The 25845-nt window shown below is 35.6% G+C and overlaps 3 protein-coding genes across 7 annotated transcripts in view; 1 reads left to right on the top strand and 2 right to left on the bottom strand.

Moving 5' to 3' along the window:
- Positions 1-7364, top strand: part of LOC117109727 (COP9 signalosome complex subunit 3-like) — an 11515-nt gene extending 4151 nt beyond the window's left edge. Inside the window, exons 7-13 of the mRNA XM_033252116.1 lie at positions 384-524; positions 908-1009; positions 1562-1633; positions 2188-2274; positions 3129-3242; positions 4010-4090; positions 4791-7364. Coding sequence (XP_033108007.1) covers positions 384-524; positions 908-1009; positions 1562-1633; positions 2188-2274; positions 3129-3242; positions 4010-4090; positions 4791-4847 — 654 coding nt within the window. The 3' untranslated portion in view covers positions 4848-7364. The remainder of the gene's footprint in view (positions 1-383; positions 525-907; positions 1010-1561; positions 1634-2187; positions 2275-3128; positions 3243-4009; positions 4091-4790) is intronic.
- Positions 7365-8825: 1461 nt separating this feature from the next.
- Positions 8826-15769, bottom strand: LOC117109728. 3 transcript variants are annotated; one of them, XM_033252117.1, is made up of 7 exons: positions 14383-14453; positions 13959-13989; positions 12296-13503; positions 11368-11652; positions 10299-10529; positions 9936-9992; positions 8826-9690 (listed from the first exon to the last, which is right to left on the bottom strand). In XM_033252117.1, exons 3-7 carry the CDS (start codon positions 12429-12431, stop codon positions 9662-9664), a joined length of 738 nt encoding a protein of 245 aa, XP_033108008.1. In that variant the 5' UTR covers positions 12432-13503; positions 13959-13989; positions 14383-14453; the 3' UTR covers positions 8826-9661. The 3 variants fall into 3 exon arrangements, with proteins under 3 accessions (XP_033108008.1, XP_033108010.1, XP_033108009.1); XM_033252119.1 differs by lacking the exons at positions 12296-13503; positions 13959-13989 and adding an exon at positions 15561-15769 and having other exon boundaries at positions 14383-14475; XM_033252118.1 differs by lacking the exon at positions 13959-13989 and having other exon boundaries at positions 14383-14475.
- A 1914-nt stretch (positions 15770-17683) lies between these two features.
- LOC117109738 lies at positions 17684-23254 on the bottom strand. 3 transcript variants are annotated; one of them, XR_004445582.1, is made up of 5 exons: positions 23010-23254; positions 20564-21275; positions 20143-20281; positions 18981-19531; positions 17684-18748 (listed from the first exon to the last, which is right to left on the bottom strand). XR_004445582.1 is itself a non-coding variant. In XM_033252146.1 (4 exons), exons 2-4 carry the CDS (start codon positions 21256-21258, stop codon positions 19520-19522), a joined length of 846 nt encoding a protein of 281 aa, XP_033108037.1. In that variant the 5' UTR covers positions 21259-21275; positions 22965-23254; the 3' UTR covers positions 17684-19519. The 3 variants fall into 3 exon arrangements, 2 of the variants coding, with proteins under 2 accessions (XP_033108037.1, XP_033108036.1); XM_033252146.1 differs by having other exon boundaries at positions 17684-19531; positions 22965-23254; XM_033252145.1 differs by having other exon boundaries at positions 17684-19531.
- Positions 23255-25845: the final 2591 nt, after the last annotated feature.

The raw sequence follows: 25845 nt of genomic DNA, 5'->3' as shown, positions 1-25845 counted from the left end.
CAGCTGTTTAAAGAACAATATATGAGAAATCAGCCTTCAAAGTTTATGATTTCAGGCATTTTTCATGTACAAACTATCTTTAAATCCTTAAAAAGTGTTGTTTTAACATTGAAAATGAGGAAAATAACAGCATAGAATGATGTATAGATATATAAAGGTTAGTTTAGTGCAATAAAATAGATTTTTAAAAATTTGACATTCCAGCATGTTTTGGCCATTTTCTCTGAAACATGATTTGCGACAAGTGACTGGTTTGGCTTGTCTTTGCCACTTATTGTTCCATGCATTTCAGTGGAACACGGTGGAACACTTTTTTTGTGTGGAGAACTCTATCTTGTATTTCTAGTATCTTTGATATAAAGTAAAATTTACTCTTTTTCTAGGCAATCACTGTACCTGCAATGGCTGTCAGCCATATAATGTTGGAGGCATATAAGAAGTACATTCTGGTGTGTTTGATCCACCACGGCAAGCTACTTATGTTACCCAAATACACCTCAGGTGTCGTTAATAGGTTCATCAAGGTAAGCTGGAGACAATGTGCACTGATTGCTGGGAGGCAGTTGCTGATGTGTACCAGAATTTTATATTAATTTAGAATTTTTGGAGATGATGTATGCAGGGAATGATCTAATACATGGAACATAAAGCAAAAATATATCAGATGATCATAGGGTGGATGATCAACAAACGTGTTTTTTTCTTTGCTAGTTGGAAAATGATGTAATTATATTCTGATCAAACACTTTTACTTGTCTTACAGACAAAAATCTGATGGTGGTGTACAGTTTACCAAGATTTTGTAGATCCTTTCCAATATGTGGTTGCAAGATGTTCGTTTCTTTTCAATGTCTCTAACATTTCTTCACTATTGTGTAAAATAAACTTCTTTATTTTATCATTGTAGCCACTGAGCCAGGCTTACCATGACCTAGCCAATTCGTATGTGAGCATGAATCCAGCTGACGTACAAACAGTCGTAGCCAAACACACAGAGCAGTTTACAAGCGTACGTTTTCCATTTTATACCATCAAACAATATAATTAACATTAATAATATACAGTTAAACTTGCCTAAGCTTATTTTACATGCCAAATTGTTGTGTTTTTTCCATTAATAAACAATCTGTAAGTCAAATTTTATCTAAGTCAAACAATTTTTCAATGGCATTTTGGATTCTTAGGCAAGTTCAACTGTAGTGGTAATATAATGTTAATATTAAACATCTGAACTTACTGTGGAAGTAGTGGGTACAATACTATAATAATAAGCAATAAGCCAATTTGTGGTTTCAACTGCATATGCCCATGTCAAGGTCAGTCAACATAAACAAGCATACACACAGCATAAGTCTATGTCAATTGGCTTATTGTTTGAATGCAGCCTTAAACCCTGTCCAGACTACCACATTTCATTTGATAAAAGCATGTGACATGCCTAAATATGGTCGTGATTACATCACGTCATGACCATATATAGGCAAATCATCACTATATATGGGCATACAACATTTTCTTGTTGAAAGAAAATTTGATTGTGTGGACATATTTTTCTCAATAGGATCAAAACACTGGCCTGGTGAAGCAGGTTGTTGCCTCCATGTACAGGAAGAATATACAAAGGTTAACAAAGGTATGAACTATTCTTTTTTTTCTAATAATTAATGAGCACCCCTCTGAAGAAAATAGAACCGTCCATTTTAGAGCACCAATTAACCAGGTCAATGCTTAGTGATTGAATTAGATAGCTATTTATGTTTTAGTGGCAGATCATTATGGATTATAGGTACATGTACTGAACATTCTTACAAATTTATCTATGCTGCTCTAGAGCCAATCACAGGATGAAGAGCTCATGATGTTTTAATTTTAACAGACAGAATGATGTCCTTGCTAAATTAAGTTATAATTTTGATATTTTTAAATTCATTTTCTGTTCATTTATAAATGTTTTATTTTTTCTCTAAATATAGAATAGGGAGATGTCTTTTAATGTAGACGGCTGTTTTTTATATGAAAAATTGAATAAATGTGATGAAAAATGTAATCCATACTAATATACTTACCCAAGAAACAAACATAGTTAGGACTTACACTCTCTACTTGTTAATATCAAGTAAGGCACCTACACTAGTTAACCATTATTATTGACCTTAGACAGTACATGTTTTTTTTTTATTTTGGCAGACATTCCTCACGTTGTCATTGAGTGACATTGCCAGAAGATGTCACTTATCAAGTGCCCAAGAAGCTGAGAAGTATGTACTTGACATGGTGAGTTCCATTTACAACATTTCTTGTGCTGCCATTTTTATTTTTAATAATAAAATTTACCAAAAAAATAAACATGTTTACACTTGGTTTTTTGTGATTCCTGTTTGTTCTCTACCTGTTGTTTTGACACTGCGACTGTGACGTTTGCGCTTTAAAAATCGTTATTATTATATATGTGTAATTTTTAACACTGAATTCTATTTAAGCTTTTTTATATTCATTTTGTTTTGTTTATCTTGCCTTGTTTATAAATATGTACAAGAAGACTTACATTGAAACTTGTAAAATAGTAGTCTCATGTTTTCCCCATAGAGGGCGGCGGGATCGCCAAAATGTAAAATAAGTTAAACTCTAGGTAGCTCTCCACGTGATGGGGGAAACAGAGACTAGTATAGAATATTATATAAAATTGACAAAATAAAAATAAAAATCTATAAAAATAATTGGATAAATAATGCTATATACACACATATATATATATATCTTGCAATAACTGATTACATGATAATTCAGTTTCCTAATTAGTTTTCAATAATTATTTATTTAATTAATAATTATTATTTATTAATCAGTGCAACTCTCTAAAAATATTATATGTAGTAACACTATGAATTAATAGAAATAATGTTTGGTAATTGTAGAATGCCTTTAACAATCTTTTGACTGCATTTCTAAAATGAGGATGATTGGTCATATTTTGTTCATGTTCAAAATTGTTTGTGTGCTATTTTATTGATTAGAAAATTGTTTTGTATGTCATTATGAGGAAGATTTAATGGACTATGTTTATTTGTATTCATATTTCTTCACCTTTATATTTTTTGCTGTTAATTATTTCTAAATGGGCTTTGCAGATAGATGATGGTGACATTTTCGCATCAATCAACAAGAAAGATGGAATGGTACGATTCAAAGACAACCCAGAAAAATATGACAACCCAAGAATGCTGATGCTCATGGACGAGGAGGTAGGTAGTCGAGAATCAGGACAACCGCCCAGAGTGGCTTCATATATTTCCGACAGGGGTCCATCAAGTCCGAGAGGCAGGTCCGACCCAAGGGACTGGTTACACCTTCAGTGTAAATAAATAAACCACCGTGGGAGAAAAATTTGCAAACGTTTACCATGCTGTTCTTCGTTTGAACTTGGAAGTAAATGAGTTTTCCTATGTTGGACTTTTTCAAGTATTTTTATCCTTGTGAAACACAGGAGGCCATACTAAGGCTACGTTCAGACTTGGAGATAAGCTAGGCTTGAGTTAAGCCCGGCTCAACGTTGAGCCCGGCTTGATTTTGCCGGGCGTTCAGACGAGCGGGATTGGCGAGAGAATTTGCATAATAATGAACCGTAACCAGGAAATGTGTTTCAAAACATTGCTCCATCACAGCGTACGTAATTGAATGCTGATTGGTCATTTTGTTACCCGAAGTTAATGCAAGACCCCCGGCTTAGAAAAGTTAAACACGGTGGCACGCCAGGCCTAGTTATAAGAAGGCAGCCCCGGCTTGAGATAAGCCACCTAGTTCAGATTGGCAGGTATATAAACCCGGTGAGTTGAGCCTGGTTTATCCACCTACAGTAGTCTGAACTAGGCCTGAGCTTACATACTTCAAGGCTGGTGTAGCAACTGCTATGCTTTTGTACTCCACCACCCACACCCCATCAAACAAACACTACCACAACTACTTTCACCCACTAGACTTCTAATTGTACAATTCATTGTTTGTATTGAAGATGAGGAAATGTATTCAGCTTGATGCCAAACTCAAGGAGATGGAGCAAGAGATAACAACAAACCCACAGTTTGTCCAAAAGGTATGTACTCCACAGGCTTACGTTTATAACAGTATACTATGAAAATGAGGTACATAAGCCAGTCTTAACGAGGTTAGAAATATTTGAAATGCCGATATTAAGTGTGATGTTTTGTCCAGATCTGGTAACATAAGAATGTAAAGAAGAATTTTTTTTTTTGTACATATTTTTATCATATCTTTATGATGCATTTTAATGCATTTTTGTGTATTTTATATTTTATTCCATTTATAATATTTTAATAATAATAATAAAAATAATAATAATATGTAGTATTATCCAATCTGTTCAATGATTGCTGTTGCAGTTAAGTTAATTATGAATATAATTATTATTATTATTATTATTATTATTATTATTATTATTATTATAAGTTACCAAATTCTATTGCAAATATCACTCAAATGTCCACATTAAAAATCAAGTTTATTGAAACATTTATAAACACATACAATGCAAAATTCTTTAATTTAATTTCACTATTATGATCATCATTTTGAATTCCTGTAATGTTTTTTTATTGATTTGTCTTGTAATTTAACTTTCATTGTTTTCATTATTTATTTTATTTGTTTACTTAGTAAAACTAATTTGAATTAGTGGATATTGGATTTTTATAAAGAAAGAATTAACATTATTTTTATGAATATGGTTTATTTATCATTCTTTTGACCTTCAAATGTATAATGTGTTTCTGCAGAGTATGGGAATCAGGGAAGATGATGATATGCCATCATTGGTAGCAGGGAGCAAGTGACAACCTGTTGCAGTAGGCCTATATAAATTTTAGAAACTGGGATGCTCTAGGCCCAGTAAAATCCAGGCTGGTGAAATGTGTCAAATACTATAATTCATCAGTGTTATGTGTCCATCGATGGAGCTTCAGTATGCCTAGAGGCATAGACGTGTATTTTCTGCTACAGTGAGAAATCTTCCCGCACTATTTTATTACATTCGTTGTAATGTCATTTTATTCGTAGTAAATACGAGTGTCTCATCACTTTTAGGATGAATGATAATACAAAATGTTATATGGGGCGTGTGCTCGGAACTATGTAGCGAACATGCCCTGGTACACCACGTCCGTGTGAAGACGCATACGTCTAAGATTAGCAAGCATTTTTCATGTATATTAGAGTAAAAGAAACAGCTATCGTAGATGCTTGCAACATTTTGAGATATTTAGCGTGGATATATAGGTATTCTATTGAGGCAGAGCTTGTTTATCAACTATCGCAGGTATCTTCAATGTGCGACCTTTAGCAAGGCTAAAATTTACACGTGAAGAAAACAGTGATTTCAATAGGAAAATTTTTAGGTTTGTACACATTTTGTGTAATATTTTATATAACGCAAATCTCCTTATGAAGGTTGGTTGGTTACTTACTGGATCCTCTTGGCCACCTGGGGAGAATAGGGCATCCACTATGAGTCTCCAACTCACTCGCCTCTGTCCGCAGCCTTTGCCTGGGATATCTTAATCTTTTTTTGGTCATGTTGGGTAGAGTGGACTGCCCTGGTTTTTTTCTTCCTTGGGGGTTGTAGTCAAGGTCCTGCTTGGTAATCTGATGTCTGTAGGGTCTTTTCTTGAAGTATGGCATATTTATCCCCATTTTCTTCACCTTATTGGATATTTATGAAGTTTAAAAGATAAGAATTCTGACTGCTAACTATGAGTATGCTCATCACATTGGGTGGGACTGAGTCAGTTGATTTGTTTGTATGTTACAGTTTGCAAAAATTGTATACAACATAACTTATTCCTGGATTATTTGAGAAAATAGAAGTATAGCTCTCCACATCTGTTAAATCGACAGTTCCATTAAAATTGAGCATCTCCTAAAAACATACCATGTACCGGTATTCAAATCCTAATGGGGATAAACATTTTCTCAAAGGTACTTTGTTTTCACAACATATTCGGTATTTTATTGATGTTGAATTACACAATGCCTTTTACAGGTAAAATTTAAGAAGCGTACACAACTTAGCCTCCGCGCAGTCTGTAGAGCGACTGAAACTTATTAGGATATCGATGCGCATGGTGAAACACATGAGCACTGAGTTCTGTCAGACAATTGATAGTAAAGTAAACATGCAAATATAATGAAATTATGGGTTATTTTTTTCTTGCCTGCAGGAGTGCGAGAGTCCATCCTAATTTCAAGGACTTACGACCCCTGGATTTATATAAGCAACTCAGCAAGAGCATTGATTTGCTGAATACCATCAGAAAATTATAGATAAATATTAATGTTAATGTTTTTTTTTTCAATTTATAACATGCAATTTAAATAAACTTTATTTTGTTACTAGCTCTGAAATTCGCATTTATGTTTTTCTAAATTAGTTTGGTTAATTGATTATGTATTTGTTAATGAAATTTCTATATATTATTGCAGTTTAAGTAAACATATAATAAAGTGTATGAAATATTAATTGGTTTTTTTAAAATTAATACAAATTAATTAACACTGTAATGACTGATCCTGTCAAAGGTTTTTTCTTCACACAAGTTCATATGAAGATAGAGGGCGGTATTTTGAAATGACAGCTCTAAAACTAAATCCAAATTTTGAAGCTAATGAACTTGAAAGATAAAAAAAACTGAATTGTATTTGTTGAATTGCTTTCTACAACACTGATTACAGACAGTTTGTGGGAACATTGCAGGCAGAAATTGCGCTGTCTGCAGTTGGTACTGTATTTTTCAGGGAAGGATCAAGAGAAAAATTTGGGTAAAGGTTATGCATCGTGCGAAGCAGTAAACAGAAGGGTGGGGTTGTAGTGTTTTGGGATTTTTGTTTAGAAATGCTTGAACATAGACATTGGTATTAGTAAAATTAGCTTGTTTTTGAGTACCGTGCTCCCTTCTTTCTCCTTTCTTTTCTTTTCTCTCTTGTATTTATTTATTTATTTATTTTTTGGTTGGTGACTAATCCCCATTACGTTTCCCCCCCCCCCTTCCTCTGGATCCGCCCCTCTATGTACGTTTTCCCACCGATTAACAGGCAATACGTTTTTTCTGTGTTCTTTACATAGACCCGTAAATTACGAGTAAATTCATTTGAAGAATACATAGTAAAAAGCCTCTAAATCACTAAATTGTTTTGAAATTGTTTGTGTTTTCCCCTGATTTTACTACAACCAATAAACCTTCAATGTCCATATTACAGTATGTACATTTTTTTGTTGCAAATGAAAAGTATTTCATTTGAAAAGATAACTATTATACCATAGCAAACATGGTTATATTAAAAATTATGAAACGAAATGTGTCGCACCTCGTTTGATTTCGCATCCTGTGTAGTGATTATAGTTCCATTGACCAATAACGTAAGCTAGTTGATGGGTGTTCAAAGGCTCTTTTTATAAATAACAATTGACAGAGAACACATTGACATTTTGCCTGCTGTATTTTTATATAAAATAAGTAAACAATATCGAGTAAATCAGTAGAGGATCCTCACTAAAGGCCAACTCAGGACAGCGTCGTACGACGCAGCTCGACGCGATTTGTGTTCGCGTCGGGTCTGTGTGTGAGTTAAACGCAGACGCGATGGTTTGCGTCGGGGGAAGTCGCATCGTAGAATATTAAACATGTTTAATATTTCTCACGACGGCTTAAGACTGTCCCCGACGATGAATCGCGTCGGACTGCAAAAATGCAATGCGCCGGAATGCAAAAGAGTCCTCAGTGATCACTTGCAGTAAATAGATTTATAAGAGTGAAATTTCACTCTATCCAGAGTGATTTTTATCGAAGAAAACGTCTTCGATTTCAGAAATTTTCACTAAAAATTGATTAATTCTTTTAAAAGAGTGAAACATTAACTCGGGAAAGACACTCTTTTCGAGTACTGAAATACACATTGCTTTAATTAAGACTTGTTGACAAAAAATTTACTCGTATATTACTCATTACGTTTCCCTGTTGAATCATAATTTACCCGTATATAAAACACATTGCGTTTGCAATCGTAATACGTAACAATAAGTCTTGATACAGCAGGGCATTTACGAGTCATGGGACGAGAACGGGCTTTCTTTGTGGGGGGGGGGGGGCAATGCATGTCAGTGAAGTTTCTGCACACGAAGTGGTCGATTGGTTGGGTTTTTAGAGGAAAATAAACTCTGAATACATATTAAGCTTTGTCAATCTAGTGGTCATAAATCAATCAGTCTAGTTTTATTTATAAACATTACAACTTGGAAAAGAATATTCGAACACTAAAAAGTTATAGACCTACAGATTATTTGGCCCCTAAAATACGGTATAGAGGTGTACATTTAGCCTATGTCTAACAGTAAAACCTTTGATCGAGGTTTTCTTTGGGTCGTAAGAGGGTGAAGTGTACTAGGTTAATCGATTATAGCGATAAAATGCCACTCTTTCGACAAAAAGCTACTAATCCACAAGCGTCCGATCCTCAAACGACACCATTCGAGGCTACGAATGTTATTGTTTTGTAAGTATGGATGTATAGGCCTATGCCTAGGTCTTCAAAAGTTCTTTCATTCATATTGTTATCAATTTATCGATTTAAAACCGGAATTTCGGCCTCTGTTGTTTAAATTTAGCTTTATGTGCTTTGCTTCGGGACCGTCACGTCCGTGAGGAATATGATAACACAATATCACGTTAATGTAGGCCCTTTTGTAAATTGTATTCGTCAACAATTAGCGTTCTCCTTTGTAGCATATTATAACCATACATATTAGATACAACTCGTAATCATACTTTTTCAGTTTATTAGCAATGTTATTTTCGTACAAAGCGTAGTATAAAAAGCACATTAACTTACTTGAACTTTACTTGAATGTGTAATTCATAAACGATTAGTGAGTGCATGGAGGTATCTAATTTTATACCCTCGTTTTGTGTGCGAATGACATGCACGCGTACATGACGTCACAGATCGTTTACTGCATCATTAACAAAACCATTTTACAATAAAAATAAATCCCTTTAAGGATAAATAAATTAGAACTTCAACCTGATTGCCGGAAATGATAGTGAACTACCCCAAAATTAACGAGGGAAAATAAAAATATATATATATTGATTCCAGCAATCGCGCGATATAACAATAAATCATCATAATCTTGGGCAGTCTTGGATAATTACCCAATGACGTCATACCACCTGCTGTTGTATACGGTCTCATCATCCACAATCCCCTTCTCAATAATCCACATTAGGCCTATAAAATGGCGCATTATTATAATAATCTTTGAATGCGCTAAAGCAGATTTTGTGCGTGCGTACTTATTATAAATTCATGGCTAGATGTTATGTTGTCGAGGCTCCAGCCTGTACGTTAGGGAGATTGGTCATCATAAGTAAGAGCACCATTTTTGTTACCGTATCTGTTTACACCACCAAAGTTTTGCTTACTCAAGTAGTTAAATACCACCTTATATCACATCAATTTCACCAATAAGCGTATCCCAGTTATCGTCCCCACTTCGATTGCATTCTTCCACTCCTTCCCCCATCACTCCCTTCCTCCGATGATACGCTTCTGTTCCTGTTTGTAAACCAAATCTAAGTTGATTTGCATCTGTGATCTACTTTTTCTTCGCTTTCTTCTTTCCAGCTGTGGAATAAAAGTGCATACATGTTGTAAGTAGGCCTAATTGTGAGTTTCTGATGGGGGTCTGGCAATTGAACTTATGCCCATCTGTCCCATGACCTCGGACCCACACCCGGACTCGGTCTTGAACCCAGACCGTATTTTTGTCTTGACAAACTTTTTAGCCAACACGAATATTGCATTGATAGTTTTTTCCCCCTAAAGTCAATGATTGGTTATGATGAATGTTGTATTGTGTGACAACTTACATTTCTTTCCTTTTTTCTTCTTTCCACCTTTCGGATCCACGACCTTTCTCACGTAAGCTACAAATATAAGTAATTCAATAATTTGCAACATCACAACACATTGATGAAAACTAACCATCATACATTCGGTAAAAATTGCATTGCCTGAAAACTGAGAATTTATTTTGCTATTTACTATTAAAATCGAAAACTACGCCTTTGAAGTACAGAAACGTGAGTCCATGGGACATGCGCGTATTTCCTGTCTTCGTTCTGGTTGGCAAGTCAGTATAATTAGCATTCACCGGAAAGGTCTATTTGCACACAACTATAACTTAAAAAGAACATTTTGCATGGCCAGTCGTGTATTTGGGTTTCACTCACCTACTGCCCTTTTCATGTCGCATGCCTCTAAAGCCTCAAGTAGTCTCCTTCCAGTCGCCGATGCACCCGCTGTTTTTTCCCATAATAGCAGGCAAAATAACGCCTGTTCCCGAACTCTAACATACTTAGCTTCAACTTTTGGTATACTATTAGCCACGCCCAACTCGAGTGCTAGTCTCTTCCAGTGATGGCCTAACATCTTTGACGCCGGTTCAATGATATGCATAATATCTATTGTAGAGGAAATGAGCCAAAGTATTTATTTTGTCAAAATATGTAAATTTATAAGGTATATTTATTTATATCTTAGGTATTTAAATATTAATTTCACTGGCGATTCAGATATTACCACAACCACATTCTGTTTTGAATAAAATTATTGTACCGTATTGTAGAACAGTTCTGTTAAAGCAGTCCGTCTATATCAATGAGATTCAGACATAATATATACTTTTGGACCTTTCTGGAGTGCTAATCAGCCGTAAAAACTGACCTATCATACCATCGCTAAGAATACGCGCTTGTCCCATAAACACGTGCATCACAAACGCACGTGTTTACGTACATTTACGCTATATTTTTGTGAACATTAGCAACAATATCGAAACTTAGCGGTATGGTCCCTTGTAGAATCACATCACAAACATTTCAAAGTGACCTTAAACCATCTCGTCCATCTCGAGCACAGTAATGATGTACAAAAAATAAGCATTCGCTACTTTTCTGTCTCTAAAAATACAAAACTCTATAATATTAGGCCCTGTGTATATTCTAGACCTATAGATTAGTGTAATTTTTAAATGTAAACCCACGACTAGTGATTAGTTTCAAATAGAATGATAGACTTAAGGATAGGCCCTATTAGTTAACTGTGGTTTCCATAAAATCGCTACCCGCTATCCCCACAGATTTAGGTGATGCTGATTGGTCGGTCGAATCATCAGGGAGCCTTCCCGATTGCGTCGGGGACTGCTACGCATTACATTGCATTGAAAACACTGTAGCGAGAGTGTAGTAAAGGAAAGCAGGCTTTATGCACCACTAACTTCTCTATATATTAAATACTTACTTGAGAAGTGTTTTTTCTGAAGTAAGTCAGCTAATAGATTTAAGTTCATCACAATCAGCCCTCTAGTGAAAACATCGAACTCACGCTGCCCCCTAGTGAGCAACTCATTTAAAATTAAGTTGTTAGCCTCCACCGGAATCCCTTTACCGCCGCGTCGAATCCTCTGCGCAGTGTCACTGTCGAAGACCATGTTACGTTGCAGATGCCGAAGCATCTCATTTGGTAAGACATTGCTCACTAGAGCTACCCTGTGGTTCTGTAGTAACTGTCTGCATTCTTCAACGGCTAGAAAGAAAAATAAAATCAAATTTATCTGCGTTCGGACGAGACTCTTTGCACACACCAGGAAGAAGTAGGGCCTACCCTGCTACGCATAGTGCTACGTCTACCGTAGTAGTACCTACTGTACTGCATGACATTGTTGATAACTTACAAGCAATAATCGAATTGTAGTTCAAAAAAGATAACATGGAACCTGGGAAGACGAGTTAATTTATTCAACAAATATTACAAACTTTAATTGCATATTCGAGAAACCGTCGAATGGGTTAACAAAGTGTTCTTGTAACTTAGACGAAAACCAAAATCAAAGTTTCATCAGTAAAAGTCAAATATGTATTTACGTCACACCTATAACCTCATTGACTTAATTACAGAACGATCAAACCGTCCATTAAAATTTTTTTTAAAAATCAAGAACACTGTAAGATAATAAACAACGACAGAATACCGCTATAAAAACACGTTTAATTTAACAAAATTATTCATCATACTTTGTAATCAGTGATCAAATCTAATACGCCTATAATGTTAACCAAAAATCGAGAACACAGTTTTACACGAAAACTATTTAAAAAAAATTACCTAGACCACGAATGAAATAATAATATTCACAAAATAATATCAATTATGCGGAAGAAGTGACTACCTTTGACATTTTCACTATTCTCTTTATCTTCGTTTGGTAGATCTCCAACCTGCAAAGACATCGCCGAGGCTGGTGCTGGCGAATTGTCCTCAACTTTCTTGCTATCGGTAATGTAATCGTCTAATTTAGATGCCATCTCTTTTTCTCGGTGTATTCAATGTATGCGCAAGCCTGTTTACTAAAGTTGTTAATCGTATACACGTATACCAGTTAGTCTGTGTGTGCCTTTTTTTAAGAATGCGTATGTCGATCTTACTGCTGAGACTGTTGCTGTTTGTAGCTAAGCCTATCCTGTCTACTCTTGTTCCATCACGAACCAGTGGACTGGCAAGTAATCGGTGGAACGGAAAAATTAGTCAGGTAATGAAAAGCTTCATTAATCTGTTTGAAAATGACTTCCTGAGTTAATATAACACAAGAACTGTTCACTATGACGTCACGGAGAGTACACACGTTTAACGCTGAACAGGTGTGTTTGTATTTCTAGATATACGAGACTCAGGTACGAGACTTCGGTTCGTGAAATCAATAGACTAGTTGACGTGCTAGTTCACGTTTGCGTCCAGACGTCTGACCTTCAAACGAACAGGTCCTAAGTCAATCCAACAGAACTGTATACAGAGGTACTGTGTTGCAGTCCTTAGGCTGTAGCCCCTGCGTATAATCCGTAAAACCGAACATACACCTTCTTTTACAAAATAATTCTTTATAGTAGCCTTGAGAATAAGCATATGTTAAACAATCATTAAATTGTGTTGACCATTCCACTTACTTTTCTACCCTTTTTTGGAAGCGGATCTCTTCTTGCCTGCCGTCCTCAATATTCATTTAAAGTTGGAATTTTTATGGTTGTTCATCCAGTTTAACTGACAAAATATAACTCAACTGTCTATTGATTGATTTTTTCATTCTATCTGAGTACAGGATTGTTGAGTCGTCGTTTATTAGCCTTCAGTGCCTAACTTTTCACCATTTCGATCTTCATTCGTGGTAGAGTTAGTAGCCTAGCTACTTTGGTACTACTTCATAATTTCTTCGTTGCAGTCCACCATCTTTCGTGGGACATAGGGGCCTCGTACATTAATCTCCTTTGCTATCGTCGGCTTCCCAAAGTAAACCATCTCCTTCGGTTTCTATAAACTTAACCTGTGCCTCCTGGTGTATCCATAGTGTAACCAATCATGTATCTCTGTTCTCGTCACGTAGTACTGAAGATAAAACTTTACCTTGTTATCGATCCGAATAATAGTACAGTAGGTGATTTGTGAAACATGATCGATGTGTTAATAATAATGCTACCGGAGGCCAGACGTTAACTAAAGAAATCTTACCAAAAACCTACCTATGTGATACAATAGGTTTTACGAGGTAATTTCTATAATACAACTTTAATCTTTTAACGAGGGACTAAGCCTATATGTACTTTTAGATTAATTATTTACGTTAATGACAGTCACCCATCTTTCCTTTCTCGTTTATTGAACCATGGAGGATTGGAACTTCAGTTCCACTGTGGCCGTAGCTAAGACGATCATGTTCAAGTACATAAAATATTATAGACTGATTTATTTATTCATTCGTCGTTCATTCATTCGTTCATTAGTATAATATAGTATAATAGTTACTGTTATCCATTTAAAAAAACAACACAGAATAAACTTACAAATTACAAAATCCAGAAATCATTACAGAACCTAAAAGCAGAACATTAACAATAAGACAAAATTAATAACAAAGGATAACCCTTTATCTGGTAGGCTTGTTTCAGAAGGGGTCCCCAACAAAACGAGATACAAACGTGAAGTAATTAAGCATAAGACAAAAAACAGAATATATATATATATATATATATATATATATATATATATATAAACATTTCATATCTCAATTTTTTGTGAAACAGTGCTCAATCCCACTGAAAAATCTATCTCTTATACACATCTAGATGTGTATAAGAGACAGATTATGCACTTGTCAATTGTAGTCCAAACTTCCATGGAAACTGCTAAGTGATACGCACTTGGGTAGCTGTGATTGAACACCTGCTTCAAGAGGGGTAATTGTGGAATGTCAGTTAGTGTTCTTACCTTTAATTTTGTAGAGGGGAATTGTTGTTGTATAGTGCTCTTGTAGAAGGCCCATCCTGAGCAGTAACTAATCATCGCCCATGTGTTCGGAATCTGTGAGGAAAATGAATGTTGGCTAGAAAGTGGCAAATAAAGCTGTCCGTAACGATAATTAAAATACTGTAATATTATTTGTTTTTTAATATTTCGTGATTTCTTGCATTTTAGCATCGTTATGGTTTTGGTCATTTTTAGTTGAATAGGGTACGGTAGCGATTAACAATCCCTACTAAGAAGTAATGACATGTTTACTATCAATAGGCATATCTTATTAGAATACATTTTCCATCTATTCTGGGCCATCTAACAGTAATACAGTACATGACAAAAACGTTAGTGACCCGTGGTTTACTGTAGGTTTCTGTTAGTGACGTCATAATAGTTATAGAAATACATTTTCTGCAATGAGCCCAAAAAATAAATAATTGTATACTCTTTCTACCGTGACTATCTTGCTGGGAATGCAAAGGAGCGTTAGGAATTACATGGAGTTGTTTTCACTGTCGTGATTTTGATAAAAATCGTAACCTCAAAGTTATAGCATTTTGTGCATGAAGAGAAGAAGTCCATTGATCTGATAGTTAACTGAAATTTCACAGATTTAGGTCCTTTTTTGTCGTTCAACATCACCAACATGACTAAAAACATTATATGTACAGTAATTAAGCTTTATTACGAGTTTGGAAGTGTCCTTTTAGTCATTGAAACAAGTTAATAGAGTTAACCCGGAAATCATAGAATGAAAAAAATGTTAATCATCATAGATTCAATCCCGCCTATAGTGTCAAGCATACAATAAAATAGCAATCATTATTTGGGAAATTACATTGTACATCACTGAATAAAGAAAATAAAAGTTTTTCCTGATTCCGTTTAGTTGACGAAACGCCCTAAAAAGGGCTAAAACAGACAAGGCTAATTCTATGTATGAAGGTATTACTACGGTATAGGCCTATTGCTAATATATATTGATCTTAATTTTAATTGCAATTTAATGTACATACCATGGTTAGGCGACTAATTATATAGATCAGGTAGTTAGGTATACGCCAGTTGTACCAGTCTAGGGAGTCTCTGAGAAATCAAAGTCTAGTAGGCCTATTCTTCCTAATGGTTAATAAATCAATAAACACTCTTACCTTCTTAGGCCTATTAGGCCACGCAATGTAGTGCACAGCCGATGAAATCAGTTTGTAGCCTGCCCCGTGTAGGCCTACACTGATATTATACCAACAAGGCAACGTCCACACAAACGTATACCTGTACTATATTTTTCAGCACCTTCACTATAATGGAACGACAACCCGGAAGTTGTAAATGTCTCTATTGTATTGAAAGCAGTAATAAAGCGTGATGTTTCCTAGCGACAGTGTAAGTTTGTTCTTTGTATTGATTGTTAGTGAATGGTCCCGTGCCGGGTTGTGCGACACTCGTGTTGGCTTTTATCTAATTTATAGAGCGTTCTATGTTTTTGTGTGTGTTAGATCCTGGTTAGATGGATCTATTCATGATAATCTCCAAACTAGCTAGCTAACGGGATCGTTAAATTTGAAACTCTCCGGGGTGAAAGTACCCAAAAAGCTTTATCCTAATAAACTACAAGTGAGCAAAGTGCGGCAAAAAAGGCTTATAACCAGAGTTATGTCAAGTGATTAGTTTACAAAACTTGACATTTACAATTTTAAAAAACCGGAAAAAAAACCCCAGCCGTCCCCTCCATTTTATGTCTGTCAGTGCTCCTGGTAGGTCCTTCGCCGACCTTTAAGTATTTTTACCTCCATCCTAATTAAGAGAAAAAAGAAAGAGAGAAGAAGAAAGAAGAAAAAAAAAAAAAAAAAAAAAAAAAAAAAAACGCGCCGGCGTCGTGCCGTCCCATTCAGCGTTTGTCTGTCCGCGCGCGCTTGTTACCGTATTTCCTTCGTCGAACTTACATGTAACCTAATTAACCTCTACCTAACCTAACTTAACTTAACTAATCTTCTAACCTAACCCGCTATAGGGTTTACCTCTATAACCGTGCCCTGTCCGATTGCCATCACGTATGGCGTGCCCTGTCCGATTGCCAGTGCCCGGGTCCGTTTGCGGTGCCGGCGTCTAGAACCTGTGTCTAGAACTTTGAAACGCATGCCTCTGAACATTGAACTCTCTTTGGTACATGTTGATTAGTAAGTTTTTAAGCATACTTATGTGTACGTGTTTAAGAAGTATTAAAAAAAAAAAACACCGTTGTTCTAAGAGAGTTGAACCTGATTACCCGAACATAAAGTCCTACAGCGCTAACCATTACACTATCTGTACGAGTGAACTTGAAGGACGTGCTAATTTGGCAATGTTAAACTATAATTCTTAAATTAATAAAAGAAAAAAACATTTAAAAAAACACGTAATTCTTAGGACTTGATCCCGGTAAATATAAAGCCCATAAACATTTATTTATCTAAGATAAATATTAAAAAGTTAATAATCAATATTAAAGTTAGATTTACATACTGTATTTTAACTCGGAAAAACTGTTTCCATTAAGGTTGTTATACAAAACTACTTTTCACTACATTAACTCCTATAGAACGAAAGACTAAATTTTATTTCTGGAGGAGACAGTGCTCCCAGGGTGGGGTTGAGTTAGGTGTTGATTTGAACCACCTCTGATTTTTCTTGCGAACGTTCAGTGGCGAGTGACGAATATTTCCAGTGGGGGCGCGCTCGGTTTTTGGTGTAGGTGGTACCACCTGAGACACCACTAAACAAAATAGAAGCTAATTTTACCACTTCTGGTTAAGCAACTGACTTCATTTCGAATTTCCTCAGACGCGATGACGTTTTAAATATCAATATATCGTTATCTTGAATTAAATTTTTATAATATATTTTATTATATTGTTATGATGCCTATTAATTTCATTTCTTTTTTATTATATCCATAGTGCCAATACTACAATCACATTTTTGTGGTGCGCGTTGGTATCTGAACAATTGAGCGTAACTATCTGCGTTCCTTATCGTATTTGTAAATTGCTACTTCCCAATTGTCTAGTTTAACTGTAGGAATTCGATAGAAAATAACGAAAAAGAATAACAATAGTTGAAAAACAATTTACTGATTTTCTGTGTTACATCATTTCACAAAATATTATCAGCGAAATGATAAAATAATATGAAAAAATTATACTGAACTTCCCAATTGTCTAGTTTAATTGTAGGAATTGGACACTGATTCAACAAAAATCCGATAGAAAATAAAAGAAAAGAATAACAATAGTAATCAATTGTAGAAAAATAATTTATTGATTTTCTGCTACATCATTTCACAAAATATTATCAGCAAAATGACAAAATACTATAGATTGAAAAACATATGGATAATTAGACGGTGGAACGTCTAATAAGACTGGTTTCCACTAGGTGAATTTATTCGCGCGAATCGAAAAAGCGTCGATTCATGCGCAACCGCATCCACATTTCAATCGGCCAAACTTTCTATTTTTGATTAAAAAAAAAAAAAAAAAATTTTTTTCTTGCAGTGTAAAAGGGGTTATTAAACGAATTCTGTTCCTTGAGTTTTTCGCTTCCTGAGGTCTGATTGGTTGGGAATTTTTTCGCTTCGCAAAAGGTATAGAAATGTGAATGAACCGACGCTTCCCATTCGAACGAATAAATTCGCCTGTGGAAAATAGGCTTCAGTCCACACATCATTTCCGTAATGATTTCTTAGTGGGGACGTACCCCAACCTTAAAGATATGCAAATTGAGTTACAGCCTGCAAAATACACACTTTGAAAAATATAACCTTTCTAAAGCTTCATGTAATATCTCTTTCAGATGGCTATTGGTAATGAGAGGTAGTGTAAAAAAGAGAGGTCAGATAAGGGAAGTGGCTAATATAATGAGATTTAAACGAAAGGGGAATAGAGACAGCATAAAAAATCAGAGCTATACATAATTCATAAAGTATTATTATACACTGTAATTGAAATACAAAAGTTACCTTTCAGAGTCTATGACTTAATTTTATTATATACATTTTATTTATTATATTAATATAAACATTATTAAAACCTCTATGGGATTTGATAGTTTGTTCATCAAATCCAAAACCTCGGAGCCAAGCACAGCTCTCAGGGGAATAGAGAAAGGGGAATAGAGACAGCATGAGAAATGGGCGCTATACATAATTTATAAAGTATTATTATATACTGTAATTGAAATACAAAAGTTACCTTTCAGAGTCTATGACTTAATTTTATTATATACATTTTATTTATTATATTATTATAAACATTATTAAAACCTCTATGGGATTTGATAGTTTGTTCATCAAATCCAAAACCTCGGAGCCAAGCACAGCTCTCAGGGGAATAGAGAAAGGGGAATATAGACAGCATGAGAAATGGGCGTTATACATAATTTATAAAGTATTATTATATACTGTAATTGAAATACAAAAGTTACCTTTCAGAGTCTATGACTTAATTTTATTATATACATTTTATTTATTATATTATTATAAACATTATTAAAACCTCTATGGGATTTGATAGTTTGTTCATCAAATCCAAAACCTCGGAGCCAAGCACAGCTCTCAGGGGAAACGTTTATACATTAATGGGGAGGTTTCGCAGCCTCACGAAAACGATACGGTAACGAATACGTGTACTGTACGTCATTATCATTATCTCCCTAATGTTGCAGAATATGCACATGGTAGGCTTATTCGTAACTACTTAGTATCGATTGGGTGGGAAGAGAAAAGGTTGATTAAAGCGACTTTCCTAATGGCGTATAAAATAACCCTCAATACGTCCGATGATTTAATTGGTCCACATTTTGCGTTTACCACAGAGCCATACTTCTCTTAGCTTCCAAGGTCAAGTTATAAGCCTAAAATCAGTGGTAGTGCCAGAATTTGCCCGACAAGGGACCCGACAGGACATTATAATACGGGCCTAAAGCCTGATGTTGCCGACAGCAGCATAAGTGGCCGGGACCTGGGGCAGACCAGTACACAGACCAATCTTCTGGCATTAGACTTCCCCGCCCCCACCCCCCTCTTCCATTGCCGGCGTCACAGCCTAAAATAGTTCTTTAAATTCTCATTTGATTAAGAAGTCTCCTTATATTATATTATTATAAACATTATTAAAACCTCTATGGGATTTGATAGTTTGTTCATCAAATCCAAAACCTCGGAGCCAAGCACAGCTCTCAGGGGAAACGTTTATACATTAATGGGGAGGTTTCGCAGCCTCACGAAAACGATACGGTAACGAATACGTGTACTGTACGTCATTATCATTATCTCCCTAATGTTGCAGAATATGCACATGGTAGGCTTATTCGTAACTACTTAGTATCGATTGGGTGGGAAGAGAAAAGGTTGATTAAAGCGACTTTCCTAATGGCGTATAAAATAACCCTCAATACGTCCGATGATTTAATTGGTCCACATTTTGCGTTTACCACAGAGCCATACTTCTCTTAGCTTCCAAGGTCAAGTTATAAGCCTAAAATCAGTGGTAGTGCCAGAATTTGCCCGACAAGTGACCCGACAGGACATTATAATACGGGCCTAAAGCCTGATGTTGCCGACAGCAGCATAAGTGGCCGGGACCTGGGGCAGACCAGTACACAGACCAATCTTCTGGCAGGAGACTTCCCCGCCCCCACCCCCTCTTCCATTGCCGGCGTCACAGCCTAAAATAGTTCTTTAAATTCTCATTTGATCTTATTTTGCACTTTAACCGCATCTTCATAACTGGGTGGCGGCGGTTCCATTTCAACAGCCGTGTCGTTTGGCGAAGATGGACTCGTCATAGGTGCTGCGGTGCTCTGTGATCCATATTGTGTATAGCTTGGAGGATCCCTATTAAAACACAAAATAAAGAGCAATTTATAGTTTAAAATACATAGGGCTACATGGTACATGTTATCTAGAGGTACGTGTCCCCTCCCCAGAAAGCTGCGCGCCCAAACCCCACTGGAACCCCATTTCAAAACTTTTAAATATGCAACTGATTTACAGAACGAATTTAGGATTCGAGTTCCAAACAAAACCCCAGTGGCCCAACCGGTTAGGGCGTCGGCATAAACAGCAGAAGGGCCTGGATATCTGATGTGTGTAGAGTTATATTAATAAATAACTTGCATCTGATTCAAAGATCCTGTGAATTGCGTGGGCATGGCAACCCCATTGTGAGGATGAACTGCATAGTGCATCGGATACGGCACACCACTACTACCGCTGACGGCAGATAGATGTTCAGATGACGCCGTCGGAAAATAACCGGTCGCATTCCCGGCAGAAACATCGGGCATCGAAGACGACAGTGCATATCCCTGCCCATTGCCATAGACAGTAAACATAGTACGGTTGCTTATTCCACCTTCGGCCGTCGCTGGACCGACTGTGATGACGTTCGGTCCACCTACGCCCGTAATAACAGCCGGTGGGTTATAACCAGCTTGCACGACTGTCGTATTAGTCGGAATCGTAGGAACTGTCCGCGATGCCTCAGCAGCCAGCTTAAGTTTTTTGTAAAGATTGACCGTCCAAACAATCGACAATGCCCCTAATATTACGAGCGGTATTCCAACATATAATAATACTGAACTCCCAATAATGCCAGATATCGTCATATTGAATCCCATAACACAGAACAATATCGACAGCATGAATGCAAGGACATAAACCCGTCTCTCCTTTTCCATTCCTGGTACTGCTGGGGGCATGTTGATTCTGACCGCACTGCGATGATGATGACGACGACGACGATGGTGATGATGGTTACGATGATGACGTCTTCCGGCACGTGCCCTTCCTCTTCTTTCACCCTTGCCCATTGTGAATTAAGTGTAAGCTGAAAATAAGACGGAATAAATAATAATAATAATAATAATAATAATAATAATTTATATGTTAAAATACTAAGTAACTTTAGAAAAACATTTAACTACAGTACTTGAGCGTAATTGGTTGTTATTTTTTTTATTTCCAGTGTGGGCGGGGGGATGGGGGACATGCGCACCATAGATACGCCACTGACTGTATCGTCACGACTTTGCCAGGACATATTTCCCCCTTTTCAACATCATCACTCAACCCATCCCATTGGCGCTAACAACTGTCTCTTATACACATCTAGATGTGTATAAGAGACAGGGGGGGAGGAATCGAAAGTAAATTATTGTTTTCCCTCGAATCCGGCAAATACAATATTTGTATACAGGTCTCCCTTTAATTTAAGACCCCTCCAATTAAATACCACTTTTCTGTGGTCCCATATTAACAATATTTATTATTCTAATTAGAGACCGAAGCTGTAAAGCCCATAGAAACCCTGGTCCCAAAAGTGGTCTTTAATTGGAGGGAGACCACCTGTATTTCTTCGTTAAACCACGCCCTGAGCAGTGGTAAATCCTACTTAACAAGAAGACCAGTCGAATAGAAAACTGGTAAATACTCGACAAAACAAAATGGCTGCATAGTTACCGCAAAACACGCTGCGTAATCAAGGCTGCTTCGGATTGTGGCAGTATGGGTTTTTCGTCAAAAATGTTCTCATCCCGTTTTTGAATTCTGTTAGCCTACAATTATTTTTTGACTTCAATGTGGGTAAATATTATAATTTTTATTTTCTGAAATTTAATCTAAGTTATATTTACGCAAATGTTGTTGCTAAACAGACCAATCGGCCGTATTTTTTTTTTGGTCACGTGCATAACTTAACGCTGATTAACGCATTAAGGTTACGTTAATTTTCGTTGTCAACGAACCAGTTGAATGAAAATAATACTCAACGAAAATTCGTACTCAACGAAATGAACCAGTCGAATAAGCCCATTGTCTCAGATGTGTATTGATATGCAAACACCTTCCCCCGTGTTGATAGATCGGCAAACATATTGCAATATTGTATTATATTTCAATTGACGAGAGAAAATGATCCTCGCCAAAATAACATACAATACCTCTGCTACCAGCAACTTTAATGATTTAATAGTAACACGCCTGTAAATTATTGAAAGATGTTTTAATCTATGGAGGTACTCGGTGGCGGATGACGAAGGGAGACGCCAATCCGGTCCCCCTAAATTTGTCAAAATTATTGTTAAAATGAAGGGGAAAAAAGAAATTTCAGCCCCAACCATGGTTGGCTGAAGTGGTAAGACCCAGTTCCATCTGTGCAAGCCCCTAGTCTGTTCTACTCTATTTTGAATTTCTGGATCTGCCACGGTACACTTACACAATTTCAGTCCACTTCTGCCTTTACAACAGCAATGAATTCGTTTTACATAATGCATCTCAATTACACACTATCCTACCACACCAAAACAAATAAGTTGATTTCAAAACTGTATTTACCACCTTAATTTATAATACTTCATTGTAGTAGGGTAGCAAAGCATGGATGGAAAGACATGTCACAACAACCTGGGTGAGAAGTATTTTCGGATTACCTATAGAGTGGGAATATACCTAGGGGCCTATCCTCCCTGCTCTACCCAGCTCGTGACGTAAACCAAATATTGGAAAGGTTTAATATTACCATCCTCAGTTATGAACCAGCTATTATAGCAACCATACCACGTACCTTGCGTTTTGATTGTATTGACAACAGAACTAGTGACACAGAATCGCACTCTCCGCCATACTAAGAATGTCCTTCGTGTCGCATTGTATCATTCTTCAAGACTGAAGAAAAAAGAGGTACAGTTTTTTTTTTGTTATGATTGTATGCTCAACTGCAAAAATCAATATAGATACTACAGACTGGATTTATGAACAACAGTAATGCGACGTAACCATGCACCAGAGTACGCCTATTATTATGCCAGTGATTCACCGATCATCACTCAAGCGTACATCCGGGTCAATTCACTGTTCTTCTCAGTACTACCTCATACTAATTCTTCCATGGTCTTACGATATCATATCATAACAAACATACCAAGCTTAGCAACGTACCGCGAGAGAGATCGTGATGTAAATACATAATGGATGAAATGACTAAATAAGTAACTCGATTTCTATGAAATAGAAGATGAGTTGGACCATGAAATTGCCAAGAAATTAGAACCGGCATATGAACTAGCAGACCAAGAATCGGATGTTTTTAAGTGACATGTAATTTGTGTATACTGTACCTCCTTAATCTGATGTAATAGAAAATAAAACATTGTGTGGATAGACAAAGTAAACTAAATTCAAGCATTAAAGACGAAAGGGCAAGACATATGCAATAAACTGTATAAAAAATATAAATGACATGACAGGACAGGCCAGGGGTCAGAAATGTAGTAACAAATTTCAGTGAATGTAGAGACTATTCAAAATAGTAAACAATTATAGAATTAAAAAATTATAAATATTAACACCTTGTAGTCCACGAGGCATAATATTTCGAACGTCAATGTAGACAATTTGGCCCGTAAGGCGGCAATTTAATTGGGTCCGTGAGGAAAAACAAAATAATACAATATTTTAAACTACTATTTTAAATATTTCCTAATAAAGTAAAGACAAAATAAGCAACCCCCGAACTATCAAAACTAAGCAAACTTGAACAGAACTATCAAAAATAAAAAAACTCCCAAGATTGATAGGCTATTCTTATATCAATATTAGCTTAGCTATTTTTGACATATCAGCTCAGGGAAAGTGAAACCATGGACCTATTAATAGGTCCATGGTGAAACTTTATTATAGAAGTGTTAAAATTGTAATGATTGCAGGGTCCTGATGCATGATATTTGACCCATGGTAGAAGAGGCCCAATGTTAAACCAGAGGTAAGCACTAAATTTAGGCTGCAGTATTTTGCAATAGGTCGTTGAGTTTTATCGTTATTGACATTCGTTCTTAATTTTACATGGTAATAAAAAGTAAGTGAACAAAGAACAGTGCTCATAAAAATGTTTGTAGACTATTGAACACTGTATTTATTTTCAAAAAAATATATATATACCTGTCTCTTATACACATCTAGATGTGTATAAGAGACCAGAGCGGATATAAATAAATAAAAAGCAAGGTTCAACAGTATATTGATTAGACATTTTTTAGAGCTATATAATGATCAGAATTTAAAAAATACATCGCCGTCTTCAGGTTCCAATTAAAATTTGTAAATGTGTACACCTTAATTGCTTTGAAATACGTAGGAAGAGCTCCGTACTATTACTATAGGATATATAGGATATATTCTAAGTTATGACTGACAAGAAGATAAAAGTAATGTGTTTTGGTTATGTATATTTACTATTACTACTAGCAGGGTAGCTTAAATGTGTATGCACCACAAAAGCACGTATACGTCTGACTGTTGTTGTATTTAGTTAGGTTGAGGGTCGGTCTATATTTCAAGCATGATATTGTGAATACGCGAGCTGGCTAGCTTGTCTTGCCTAAGCTTAGGCCTAGATCCCAGCTACCAAATCCCCGTTACGGTCCAGTATTTAGCTAGACTACAGAGTTGTTGGAATTGTAGGAACTGAAAAAATTATACAACAGGCTGTATTAGGCGTAAGCCTTAAATATTTATTATATTTATTTACGTTTATTATTATATAATTACGTTTAGTATTAGGCCAACTGTATATTATTTACGTTAAGTATTATATTATTTACGTTTAGTGTATTTATTACGGTTATTATAAAATTTACGTTTATTATATTACTTACGTTTGCTATTAGGCTATATAACGTACGTTTATAATGTTATTATGTACGTATAGCCTATTATTTAATTTCTGTACGTTTATTATTACATTATTTACGCTTATTAGTGTATTATTCAATTTATTATTTTATATATTATTATATACGTTTGTTATATTATGTACGATTAGTATATTACGTATATTATTATATTACACAGTAAAGCCCATACGTTTATTATTATGTGCAGTACCGGTATACGTTTATTATTGTGTTATGTACGTTCATTGTTATATATAATTTTTGTTATTATGTACGTTTATTATATTATATAGATTTATTATATATGTACGTTTTTTACTGTATGTTTAGTATTACTTTATTTACTTTTAGTATCATAATATTTACGTTTGTTATTTAATTACGTACGTTTATTATTACAGTATACGGTATTATATACCTTTATTATTATATTATATATGTACGTTTATTATTTATATACGTTTGTTATTATATTATGTAGGCCCTACGTTTAGTATATACGGTAAAACCTCAAACAGAGGCCCGGACTTCTTTTTTTTAGGACACTCGGATGGGCTTCTTTTCGAGATGGGCCTTTTCTCGAGATGGACTTCTTTTCGAGATTATTACAAACTAAAAATGTGAGTTTCTTTTCAAAATGAATGCTGTAATTTTTTGGAATTGCTACAATAATATCATGTTTCAAATATATGTAATTCGAAATTCTAATTAATATATTTTAAATTGTAA

The sequence above is a fragment of the Anneissia japonica genome, unplaced genomic scaffold, assembly GCF_011630105.1.
Source record: "Anneissia japonica isolate Jap-2015-1 unplaced genomic scaffold, ASM1163010v1 scaffold3782_len1007564_cov172, whole genome shotgun sequence".
NCBI classification, from domain to species: domain Eukaryota; kingdom Metazoa; phylum Echinodermata; class Crinoidea; order Comatulida; family Comatulidae; genus Anneissia; species Anneissia japonica.
This window is presented reverse-complemented; position numbering and strand designations above follow the sequence as displayed.